Here is a 13,648-nt window from a genome sequence, read left to right on the forward strand (position 1 = left end):
TCTTAAGGAATTTGTTGTTTTTGTTTTGTTTGTCGAAATTAAAAAAAAAAAAAAAAAAATTACCCCAATCTAGAGTCTTTAATTATTGATCGAGTTCCTCATATCTTTGCATCTAGTTATTTAGGTTCTTAGTTGTAGCGAACTGATTATTTTTGGATTCTATTCTTACTAGCCAAACCCATTTATGTGTGTGAATTTCTTCAATTTTTTTTTGCATGCTAAATCATTAGTGCAAGTTTAATTTGTTAATCAATTCCAATCTAGTTTAAAAAAAAAAGGGAAAAAAAAAAGAAAAAAAAAGGAAAAAAAAAAGGAAAAAAAAAAGGAAAAAAAAAAAAAAAAAAAATCGGCTCATTGTTTGTACTAAAGTTACAAGTTTTCTAGAATTTGCATGCTAAACACACATTCTTAAAATTTCTTTCAAACATTTGTCTCTTCTTCGAAAATCGTCTTTTATTCTATTCTTAGTGTGCTAAACTTTGGTTATCGTTACAATATTAGTCTTCTTTGCTTCTAGTTTCTGCTCTACTTTATTTTGTCATTCTTTTGCTTCATTGGCATTTATATTACCCGAGATAATCCTTGTGATCTATCAAGATAATATAAAAGAGTGATTGAACCGGTTGTGAGGTACTTCTTTTACTTTCTTTTTCTTCTTTTCTTGCTTTAGACTAGATTTCACTTTTCTTTCATTCTTTATATATTTTGTCATGTCTAACGAACCTAAAAAGGACAACGTTAACGATGTTGATTCTAAAGAATGGCAACAAGCTATTGTAGGTGAGATGAAGAGGTTAGGGGCTATTGTGGCTGATTTGGTTTCAAACCAAAAGAAATCAAGCCAAAAGAAAGGAGGACGCGGGAGATTGAATTTTGATGATGAACTATCCGAGTCTGAAGAGGAGGAGCAGTTTGGATACCGAAAAAGGGGTAACGATCGAAAAGATAGTAATCTTAATGCTATCAAACTTAAAATGCCTACTTTTCGAGGAGCTAGTGACCCAGAGGCGTATCTTGATTGGGTACGAAAGGTTGAAACAATCTTTGACATACATGAGTATTCCGAGGAGAAGAAGGTGAAACTTGTAGTATCCGAACTAACTGAATATGCGGCTGTTTGGTGGGACCAATTAAAGCGCACAAGAAAAAGAGATGGTGATGAACCCATAAGAACATGGGGTGAATTGAAGAAGGTCATGAAAAAGAGATTTGTGCCGGCTCACTATTATAAGGAGTTGTTGAAAGAACTCCAATCCATGTCTCAAGGTAACCAATCTGTTGAAGATTATCACAAACAATTGGAGATGGCACTAATCCGAGCTGATATACAAGAAGATGAGGAAGCTACCATGGTTAGATTTCTCATGGGAATGAAGAGGGAGATTCGCAACCCTCTTGAGCTACAAACTTATTTCCACATGGACGAGATGCTCCATAAAGCGATAAAAATTGAGAGACAACTTCAAGAGGTTGAGAAAGGGAGATCAAAGTTCAAAGGCACTACTTCCACTCCATGGAAGTCAGATCCAAGAGGTAATTTCAAAACTAAATCTGAATTTAGCTCTAAAAGTGACCAAACGCCTCAGGTTGATTCAAAAGCATTTGGGAAGTTGCAAATTGGTGGAACTACTCCAAAATACAAAACTACTGAAAAACCCACAAGAACTCGTGAAATTGTGTGTTTTAAGTGCCAAGGGAGAGGGCACTATGCAAGAGAGTGTTCGAATCAAAAGGCGATGGTTATGAAGCATGGTGAGTTAATATCCGAAAGTGAGTCCGAACATGAATCAGATGATATGCCCACCTTAGAAGATTGTAGTGATATAGAAGAGGTGGATAGTAAAGGAGGACATGGAGTTAACTTAGTCACTCGTAGAACATTGAAGATGGGAGTGAGTGGTGACATTGAGCAACGAGAGCACATCTTTCATGCTCATTGCAACATACTTGGAAAAACATGCTTACTAATTATTGATGGAGGAAGTTGTTGCAACGTGGTAAGCAATGTGTTAGCAAGCCGATTAGGGATATCAACAATTCCACATCCCAATCCTTATCGGTTACAATGGTTGAATGATAGTAACGAACTCAAAGTTACTAAACAGGTGCTTCTGAACTTTTCTATTGGTTCTTTTTCTGATGAGGTATTATGTGATGTAGTACCTATGCAAGCATGTCATGTGTTATTGGGGAGGCCTTGGCAATTCGATCGATCAGCACTACATCATGGTCGAACAAATAAATTTACTATTGCTAAGGATGGGAAGAAGTATATTTTGCCACCTTTATCACCTGCTGAAGTGTTTGAAGATCAGCTCTACATGCAAAGAATGTTACAAGAACAATCTGTGAGAAGGGAAAAGGTTAAGGCGAGAGAAAATAAGAGTGATAAAATCAGTGAGGGTGTGAAGAGAGAAGAGGTGAGTGAAAAGGCATTAGTGAGGTCGAGAAATGAGGGTGAGAGGAGAGAAAAAGAGAGGAGCATTAACAAAAGCCAAAATCTATCTTTATATGCTAAATTGAGGGATGTAAAGCAAGCTGATTTTGAAAACAAAAATTTATTATTATTTTATTGTAAGAGTTTTTGTTTATCTTCTGTAAGTCAGTCTAACCTTCCTTCTAGTATTTCCCCTCTTTTGCAGGAATTCAAGGATTTATTCCCCGAAGAGATGCCTAATAAGTTACCCCCGATTCGAGGAATTGAGCATCAAATTGACTTTGTTCCCGGAGCACAAATTCCAAATCGACCAGCCTATAGAAGTAACCCTGAGGAGACAAAAGAACTACAAAGGCAAGTCGAGGAACTAATGGCAAAAGGGTTGATTCGTGAATCTATGAGTCCGTGTGCTGTACCAGTCATCCTAGTACCAAAGAAAGATGGAACTTGGCGGATGTGCATCGATTGTAGAGCCGTCAATAAAATCACGGTAAAGTATCGTCATCCTATCCCTAGGTTAGATGATATGTTGGATGAATTAAATGGGGCTGTTATTTTCACTAAAATAGATCTTAAGAGTGGGTACCATCAGATTCGCATGTCATTAGGAGATGAATGGAAAACGGCTTTTAAGACTAAGCATGGTTTATATGAGTGGTTAGTTATGCCTTTCGGTTTAACAAATGCACCTAGTACTTTCATGAGATTAATGAATCATGTTTTGAGAGAGTTTATAGGTAAATTTGTTGTTGTTTATTTTGATGACATTCTTATCTATTCTAAATCTGAGGCAGAACACATAGAACATGTTAAGGTTGTATTAGATGTTTTGAGAGAACAGAAATTATACGCTAACCTTTCTAAGTGCTCATTTTGCATGGAGAAAGTTGTGTTTTTGGGTTTTATTGTTTCAGCACAAGGAGTTTCTGTTGATATTGAAAAGGTGAAAGCCATTCAAGAGTGGCCAACGCCAAATTCAGTTACCGAGGTGAGGAGCTTTCATGGCTTGGCGAGTTTCTATAGGAGGTTTGTGAAGAACTTCAGTACCATTGCCGCACCACTAACCGAGGTAATAAAAAAGAATGTTGGCTTTAAGTGGGGCAAAGCACAAGAGGATGCTTTTGAGATGCTTAAGGCAAGACTAACTTCTGCCCCCGTTTTAGCACTTCCAAACTTTGATAAATCGTTTGAAATTGAGTGTGATGCGTCGGGAGTAGGGATTGGTGCTGTTTTAATGCAAGAGGGTCGACCTATAGCCTTCTTTAGTGAAAAACTTAGTGGTGCAACCTTAAACTATCCCACTTATGATAAAGAACTCTATGCATTAGTTAGGGCTTTGCAAATGTGGCAACATTATTTATGGCCTAAAGAGTTTGTGATCCACACCGATCATGAATCCTTGAAACATCTTAAGGGTCAACAAAAATTGAACCGAAGACATGCCAAGTGGGTGGAATTTATAGAGACGTTTCCTTATGTGATTAAGTATAAGCAAGGGAAGGAAAACGTAGTTGCTGATGCATTAAGTAGGAGAGTTAGCTTATTGAATGTGATGCATGCTAAGTGTTTAGGATTTGAGTATATCAAAGAATTATATGTTGATGATCTAGACTTTGCATCTATTTATAAAGCTTGTGAACTTACTGCTTTTGGAAAATTTTATAGACATGAGGGCTACTTATTTAGAGATAATCGATTATGCATGCCTAAATGTTCACATAGAGAATTTCTTGTGAGGGAAGCCCACGGTGGAGGCTTGATGGGGCATTTTGGGGTTGCTAAGACTTTGGACATGATTTCTGAACATTTCTTTTGGCCTCATATGAAACGTGATGTGGAAAGAATATGTGCTAGTTGTATTAATTGTAAGAAAGCTAAGTCTAGAGTTATGCCTCATGGTTTATACACTCCATTACCTGTGCCGAATGAACCTTGGACTGCTATATCCATGGATTTTGTGATGGCTTTACCTAGGTCTAAGAGAGGTAATGATTCCATATTTGTGGTTGTAGATCGCTTTTCTAAGATGGCACATTTCATACCATGCCATAAAACTGATGATGCTATTAATATTGCTAACTTGTTCTTTAGAGAGGTTGTTCGTCTGCATGGGATGCCAAAGAGTATAGTTAGTGATAGAGATCCTAAGTTTTTAAGCTATTTTTGGAAGACTTTGTGGAATAAATTGGGGACTAAACTGTTGTTTTCTACTTCTTGTCACCCTCAAACTGATGGTCAAACCGAAGTAGTAAATAGAACTTTAGGACAACTTCTTAGGGCAGTTATTCAAAAGAATCTTAAGTCATGGGAAGAATGCCTACCATTTATTGAGTTCGCTTATAATAGGGCTATACATTCATCTACTAACTTCTCACCATTTGAAATTGTTTATGGTTTTAATCCTTTGACACCATTAGACTTGATCCCTTTGCCTGTTGATGAAAGGAAAAGTTTAGATGGAAAGAAAAAGGCAGAAATGGTGCTTAAGTTACATGAACAAGTGAAACAACAACTGGAGAAGAAGAATGAGCATTATGCAAAGCAAGCTAACAAGGGTCGACAATGTGTTCTATTTGAACCCGGTGATTGGGTGTGGTTGCATATGCGCAAGGAAAGGTTCCCCGCTCAGAGAAAATCAAAGCTACATCCTAGAGGCGATGGTCCATTTCAAGTAGTCGCACGAATTGGGGATAATGCCTACAAGCTCGACTTGCCAGGTGAGTATAGTGTGCATGCAACTTTTAATGTGGCTGATTTATCTTTGTTTGATGTAGGAGATGAAGATTTGAGGACAAATCCTTTTCAAGAGAGAGGGAATGATGTGATATCAAAAGCACAAGAGCATGGAACAAAGGAGCTTGGAGTTAAGGAGCCTAGTAGAAGCATGAGGGATCCATTGGAGCTGTCAATTGGACCTATGACGAAGAATCGTGCAAAGAAAGACCAACAAATGCTTAATGGACTCATCTTGAGCTTCTTTAAACAAGGAATGAATTCTAGCGAAGTCATTAAAGATGGTGTGTTTTTGTGTTGTATCCAAGCCCAAGCCCATAATAGTGATATGTAAAAAGGTTGATCATATTTTAAGAGAAGTTTTGGACTTGCATGTGTTTGGCATGTGCAAAACCCATTGGGACTCATTAAAATTAATGCTATAACCTTATAGGTTTGATTGGGCTTATTTCTAGCTAATTAAAAGGCCCAAATAATGTTAATTAATGGGCTGAAATTGGGCTCTAAAGGACAAAAACGAATTTAATGTTTTTCCTTGTCTAATTAGGATTTCTTTTACCTTGATGCACTAGGATTCAACTTTCTTTTTAGTTTAGGTTTAGGTTTATTTTGTAGCCTATATAAAGGCTTGTATTCTTCATTATTTTCATCAATCAGAATCAATATTTTTATGAACAAAAGTTCTTCTTTTCCTTTGGGAATTATTTTCAATCCGGGATTGAATTCTTTATTGTGAGCTTGAGAGACCGGGTCATCATTCTTGCAATATTATCTTGATCGTGAACAAGTATTTTGGTAAGGTACTTGTGAATCGCCAAACACTCAGGTTCCAATTTAATTATTCGAAGGTGTAAGGTCAGATCTCCTTTCATTGTCTTTAATTCTTTGGGATTGGTTTGTTATCACCAATTTATGTTTGTTATTTGATTCTATTAATTCCTTAAGATAGATCGGGAAAACTTGTTGATTTGGTTATTATCTCTTTTTCATAACCAATATCACATGAGTAATTTTTTTTTTTGGGGCTAAAATATGGCTATATGAAAGAGTATTTTTTAGGGCTCTCATTTCCTTGGTCCCTGGGTAGGCGCCCCTCCTGCCCAGACCCAGGGACAGGGCTGGTGTTTGATCGATTATAGAAATGTAACAAACAACTATAGGATCTTAGACCGAACTTTGTCACGACAAAAAAATAAAAGATAATAATAATTTCTAAATTCTTGTTGTGATTCTGAAAAACGGGTGTAGGAGTTAAATGTTTTGGACTGAGATTATCAACAACAATATAGAAGCCTTGTTGAAGGAGACCCAATTTCACTGGTAAATTACATATGAGGCGTATAGACTTTATCGTGGTTCTCACATTGGTGTACAACTTCATTTTTCGTACAAATATGTCCAATTTAGTGATGACATCACACTGGCTGGAGTGTATACGGCCAAAAAATTAATGGTCAAGGCTGTTGAACTTACCACTTCACCCTTTCTTAACTTGTCTCTTAAAAAAGACAAGAACTTTTTATTTGTCACTGATTTTCCTTTTACAAACAACTTTTATCTTGATTGGTTATTCAACAGGGCTGAAACATATTTATAATACTATGATTCCTTCAATCTTCATTGAAATCCACCCCCTCATTGAAAAGCATGTCAATTTTAAATGTAAGATCAGACATATCCCCTATGGATTCAACTCATGCTATCTAGGCCCGCGGTCTTCATTTCCTTAATCTACATAGAATTATCAAAAATTCACACTTGGACCAAACCCATTTAGCCCCGAACCTCGGCCGAAATTTTTTTACATCCGAAATCACAGTGATATCGATACACGACGAAAACCGAGTGAAAACACGTTCTAAACGACTGATTTGGATCAACGGTACCTCTAACAGGTATTAATCCGATGAACTAGACCCAATTAAATTCGTTTATTGTTTTTTCATACTTTTCTGATTTTTATTAAAATATTTTGATTGGTTTTCTAATAAAAACTTCGTTTTTTATAATCCGTTTATACGAACCGTGATCCGATTTGGGGTAGTTCAGGATTAAAACGTCGAATTAGTTAAATTAGTGCATTTTCTGAATTTTAAAATAAAACCAGGGACCTCTTTGGACATTGGGTATGTTTGAGGTTATTAATTTATTATCTGGGTTTTATTGTATAGGTATAATTGTAGTATGTTATTTAAGTATATGGAAAAATTACAAATTTGGGTCAAATGGGAGACCCATTTACATATTTAACTCATTTACTCAACCTACTACATATGTAGACTGTTTTTTGTGACTTTCCTATAATACCCTCAATATGTTTGTAATTTTACAGCGCGGCTGTCTCTCTCCCGTCTGACTTCGCAGATTCTAGCATATGCGAAGCCTGCGAAGCTAATATTTGGTTTAGTTGATGATTTTAATTAGCATATGCGAAGTCTCGTTGTGTGTTTTAACAAAATTTGCTAAGTGGTATATAACAAAAAAATGTCAAACAATAACGAATTCTAACATTAAAATCATAACATTATCAAAATTTACAACAAGATTGCCACAATAAACTCCTAACAAATCTCTTCAAAGTGAACGTGACGAATCTAGATGGAAATTTTTCTCTTTACAGGAAGTCCAGACTTTTTGGGATGGACGTTTCCCATGGTGCACACCAAGATTGGCACAGTCTCTCCTAACGAATCATTTTAAAGTGAATGTGTCAATCTTGAGGGAAGTTAATCCCTATACAGGAAGGAAAGTCATCTCCTCTGCACCCCAATACGTCGCCTTCTAGAAAGGGATGTTATGTATTCAAACACCTTCAGGAAAAATTAATCATGTTAGGCAGGAAAAATGACAATTTGGCTTCATGAAATGAGGATTAGCGAAGCATGCGAATGTAAATGTGCAGGGAAGAGGATTATTTTTTTACTTAGTGAATCGATGTTTTCACGACGTCTGCAAGGTCTGAAACGTGACAATCTACGTCGCATATCGATAATTTCGCGAAGTCTGCAAGTGAAATCATGAACTTTTCTACTCGCAGACTTCGCGAAATAATTAATTCGCTAAGTAGATCGTCATGTTTCAGGCTCTTTCTCATCACAGATCTTCGCGAAATCATTGACTATACACGAAGTGATTTTATGGAAAAACGCAAAAAAAAAACACTAGATACTTATATTTTTCACGCCTTTCACCCTTAAAAGCGACAATAAGATGATAAACTGGAAAAAACGATGGAAATAACGTAAAATAACCATTTCTTTGATGGTAACAAGAAGAAAGAAACCAAGGAACGAGTAGGAACAGGAAGATGAAGAACCATGGCTTCGTTTTCTAGGATTAGGAAGATGAAGAATCAATAGATGAAGAGAGGAAGAAGAGAAATACATGGTGATTTGGAGAAATGGTGCAGATTTTATACAATTTAAAGGAAGATAGGAAGATCAAAAGTCTGGGAATCATTAATGGGAGAGCAACCAACCGTTCGCGTAACCAAGGAGAAGGGGGAAGAGAAAAGGTTAGGGGTATTATGGGAAAGTCACACAAATAGTAATTGAATGCAATAGTAAGTGAGGGTTGGTGAGGTGAAATTTGGCTAATTTTCTTTACACTCCAAATTGGAGGGTAAACAGGTGACAAATCTTTCTTTTTCAAAATTACCCTCTATGTTTATTTTAAAATAAAGCATTGTTTGGATATAAAAGTAATTTTGCATATAACCCTATCTTACCTTACCATCAAACCAAACACTTCACTTATCTTATCTTACTTTACTTTACTTTACTTTAAAATACCTCCATCCAAACAAGGCCTAAGCGAATGGGGTAGGAGGATGATGTCAATGCTGATGTCATCGCATGAGATAGAAAATTGTTTTATTTTTTCTTTAAAATGTATTTTTTTTACTTTCCCAATCTCGTTTTTCGAAAAATTTTATACCGTTGGACTCATCTTAATTAGATGGTCATTTTAAGATCCCAGTGGTTCAAGTAAAAAAAATTCCGGTTAACAGAATCCGGCAATCATGTGGCTGTTTTTCTATGAGAAAAAAATGTCCAGAAAATTTTCAAAAAATTTCAGAAAATGTAAAACATCATTCTAAGAAACTTTAATTCTTGATTCAAAGTGAGATTCCTTAAGGCTTAGTCCCAATAAATTGTTGAAGTATGTAAAATGGATAAAATTAAGGAAAATGATTTATTAGGACTAAACTGTAAGAATCTCGCTACGACCCAACAATATAAGTATTTTATTAGAACAATATAACAATTTTGTTGGAACAATACAAGTATTTTGTTGAAACAATATAACTATTCTGTTAGAAAATTAGTACATTGATTTGAAACAATTGGTACACAAATTTATTCTGTTGGAAGAATATAAGAGTTAATTATGTTGGAAAAATTGGTATACTGAGTTGGAGCAATTGGTACACTGATTTGAAATGATTGGTACACTGATTTATTCTATTGAAACAATATAAGTATTATGTTGGAATAAATAGTACACTAATTTGAAAGAATTTCGTACACTGTCAGAACAATATAAGTATTCTGTTGGAATAATTTAAGAATTCTGTTGGAACAATATAATTATTTTGTTGGAACAATTGATACAGTGATTTGAAACAATTGGTTCACTAATTAGAACAATTTGTACACTGATTTAAAACAACATGCTAGCGTCCAGCAGTATGTGCTAGTTTTTCCAACACATAGTGCTGAAAGGTATGACCAAAAACGTGCCCAGAAAATTATCAAAAATTCAAAAACATGTAAAACATCATTTTAAGAAACTTTAATTTTTGGCTCAAATCGAGATTTCTTACGATTTTGACCCAATAAATTGTTGAAGCATGTAAAATTGGAAAAATTCAAGAAAACGTTTTATTAGGGAGTAAATTACATACGTGGTATACAACCTTTACCCCAAATCACACTTTGGTGTACAACCAAAATTTTGTCACACTAAATCGTACGAACTTCAGGTGACCTCCCACTAAAGTGTACAGCCGGTGAAAATGACCGGTCAACGCCTGGTCAACGCGCCATCTCGGCATTTTGACCACTTTAAAAGTCAAAATTTACACCCCTAATATGGAATTACTAAAATACCCTTATTCCTTCCAAATTGAAAAAAAAATAGAACTCACTCTATTTCTCTCTCTAACTCTTCTCTCTCTAAATGATTTCAATCTTGTCTTTCCCTTCCTCTCTGTAACCCCCGTCCCGGGTCACATTGAAAACACACAGAAATCTATGGAATTATTATAATTGCATGCAAACAACAACATAATCAAATAAAGCCTCCTTATTTATTATTGTCTATCAAAAATCAATATTCAAAAGGTTCAATAACCAATAAAACAATGTAATCGATCAATAAAAATTCACTTAATCTAAACAAAGTAATCCACTTCAACAATACATTAAATCCTAATAAATGTCCATAAAATTTCTAATGAGAATGAGACGCTTGTGCTTGCCAGCCTGAATGCTGGGTAAACCTGAAAATCTAGCAAATAGAAGAACCTCTGAACCTAGCCTGAAAATTTCAACGTGGCAAGGGGTGAGCTGCCTACTCAATAAACATAATTATCTATATTTATATAAATATATATATATATATATATTATTAATTAATTAATTTCATGCATCTTAACTTAACATTTAGTAAATCAAATAATCAACCATCAATCAATCGAGAATAAGATATAAAACGTATCATCTCGTATGTGACTCGATTTATCTGAAACAACAAAATTATATTTATCATCTTTATTTTCAAGGGCCCAGCTAGACCTAAGTGAAATATACTCAATGGTCTCATGGTTAACAATATTCCAACGTAGGCGTACGTTTTACGTACCCTTTCAACCTCATAATAATTATCTTAATAATACGGTACTGCTATCGCCCCCAGTTTCAGGACACAGTACAAGCTCAATAACACCCTACCCAGGTGCCTGTGATCACAGTTATCAACAAACCTCCAGACCATTGAATATACTCACTCAAGCTAACTATTTATGTTTTCTACTAACTCAGATATAAACCAACACAATTCCATAATTCTTAATCTTCTGAACGCATTTTCATTCCCGTTCTACCATGGTATCATTTCACGGCTAATTACCTCACTAGGTAAATACATGAGTAACACGATTTCAAAAGAAACAAAACATTATATTGATAAATCCAACCATAGAGATAACATTTGAAACTCCAATATCAAATCACCATTTATATAAATAAAGTACCCAATGATAATCATATACTCAACATTCATCATTCAACATACATTTAATTATCATATCACAACACATTAATAGACACTCACATAAATGTGTGTATATATATATATATATATAAACATAAACAATTAAGTTTACCTCTCATCCCAAAACGCTAATTAATTATTCGGGCTTTAACTGGCTCATTACTGGCTCCCGGAGTTTCGCTGGAGCGCGGTGGTCAGTCGCCGGAAGTTCGCCGGAGATGCCGGAATCGCGAGCCGAGACTATCACGAGATAGCTAACGACTAGAGGAGTCCAAAATTGCACCCCATTCACTTTTAAAATCACCTAAAAGGTCGGGATCTAATACTTTCACGATGCAAAATACCCGCTCCGGTCACCATATTTTTCGATCAGAAAAACATCAATAGTAGTCTCAAAATGTTCCTCACGAAACAAGAAATTTAATGGTATAATTTTTGTTCTAAGAAGTGACCGGAATAAAAAGTTATCAATAAAATTAGATTAAAAATGGAAGAAAGTTGAAGCGGCGTAGACTGAGCAAGAGAAAAGGTTTTGTTCTGCCAAAACCTATTTTTCTTCATCCGCCCCCTTCTAACTTTAATCATAATGATATTAATAATAATAATAATAATTAAATTCAATTAAAAATGGATCCACTTATAAATAATAATAATAATAATAATAAATTAATTAATGGGGTTCATATAATAAAAAATTTAATAAATTTTATTTTGTAATGTTATAATTATAATATATATTATGCCTTATTTTTACAAAAAAAAAAAAAACCCTCTATAAAATTACGGATGTTACACTCTCTCTCTAACTTTTCCAAATCGTCCTTGCTGCTACTCCTAATCTTTCTTCTTTGCACCATTTCTTCCTTCTATTTATTTCTCTGGCAATTTCAACAAACCCAAAAAAGAGAAACCACCGTCTTCTCCGACTTCATTTCCTTCATCTCCGACCTCTTTCCCACTACCTACTTTTCTCGAACCAGATCGTATTTCTTTATAAAGGAGGCATCTTTGATTATCTTTATGGTTTAATTTTAATGTATATGTTTTAATTTGGTTTTTTTTTTCAGAGACAGAAAGATTTTGATGAAAGAATAACTGATGAAAGATTTTGGAATTTCTTATGGTTTTTAATGGCCTTGCCTAATTTCTTTTGGTCACAGCGCTATCATCGAACAATTTCGCCAAGGAAGAGACGAAACAGCAGAACCATAGACTTTCAAGGAACTGAAGACATTAGGAAAGAAAATGATGACAATGGAGGTAAGGATTCATCTTCCAATCCGAAAGTGACACGTACTGTAACACCCTGGTCCAATACCATGTAGATATTGTCCGCTCTGGCCCAATTCCAACACATTGGGCCTCACGGCTTTAAAACGCGTCTGCATATATTGGATTCACATCTTACTAATAAGCCCCAATCACTCTCTCTCCATTTCCGATGTAGGATTCAGTTCATTCCTGCCCCCATCGCCATCCCTTAGGGCCGCTCCTTGCTCAGGCCTTCTTACCCCGGCGCCACCCACTCCGGACCGGGTCGTTACAGGCCCACCAGCTTCCGCCTAGTTCGTCCCCGAACCACACATCGTACGTGGAGAGTCGGCTCTGATACTAATTGTAACACCCTGGTCCAATACCATGTAGATATTGTCCGCTCTGGCCCAATTCCAACACATTGGGCCTCACGGCTTTAAAACGCGTCTGCATATATTGGATTCACATCTTACTAATAAGCCCCAATCACTCCCTCTCCATTTCTGATGTGGGATTCAGTTCATTCCTGCCCCCATCGCCATCCTTTAGGGCCGCTCCTTGCTCAGGCCTTCTTACCCCGGCGTCACCCACTCCGGACCGGGTCGTTACAGGCCCACCAGCTTCCGCCTGGTTCGTCCCTGAACCACACATCGTACGTGGAGAGTCGGCTCTGATACCAATTGTAACACCCTGGTCCAATACCATGTAGATATTGTCCGCTCTGGCCCAATTCCAACACATTGAGCCTCACGGCTTTAAAACACGTCTGCATATATTAGATTCACATCTTACTAATAAGCCCCAATCACTCCCTTTCCATTTCCGATGTGGGATTCAGTTCATTCCTGCCCCCATTGCCATCCCTTAGGGCCGCTCCTTGCTCAGGCCTTCTTACCCCGGCGCCACCCACTCCGGACCGAGTCGTTACACGTACGTAGTTAAGCATGG

The 13,648-nt window shown here is 36.2% G+C and overlaps 1 protein-coding gene across 1 annotated transcript; it reads left to right on the forward strand.

Annotated features, from left to right (window-relative positions):
• Positions 1 to 710: 710 nt before the first annotated feature.
• Positions 711 to 6,046, forward strand: LOC136236023 (uncharacterized). Its single transcript, XM_066026141.1, has 7 exons — positions 711 to 818; positions 1,059 to 2,216; positions 2,643 to 2,904; positions 3,352 to 3,968; positions 4,101 to 4,873; positions 5,027 to 5,154; positions 5,212 to 6,046. Exons 1-7 carry the CDS (start codon positions 711 to 713, stop codon positions 5,502 to 5,504), a joined length of 3,339 nt encoding a protein of 1,112 aa, XP_065882213.1. The 3' UTR covers positions 5,505 to 6,046.
• The last annotated feature ends 7,602 nt before the right edge of the window (positions 6,047 to 13,648 follow it).

This window comes from Euphorbia lathyris, chromosome 7 (genome assembly GCF_963576675.1).
Source record: "Euphorbia lathyris chromosome 7, ddEupLath1.1, whole genome shotgun sequence".
NCBI classification, from domain to species: Eukaryota; Viridiplantae; Streptophyta; class Magnoliopsida; order Malpighiales; family Euphorbiaceae; genus Euphorbia; species Euphorbia lathyris.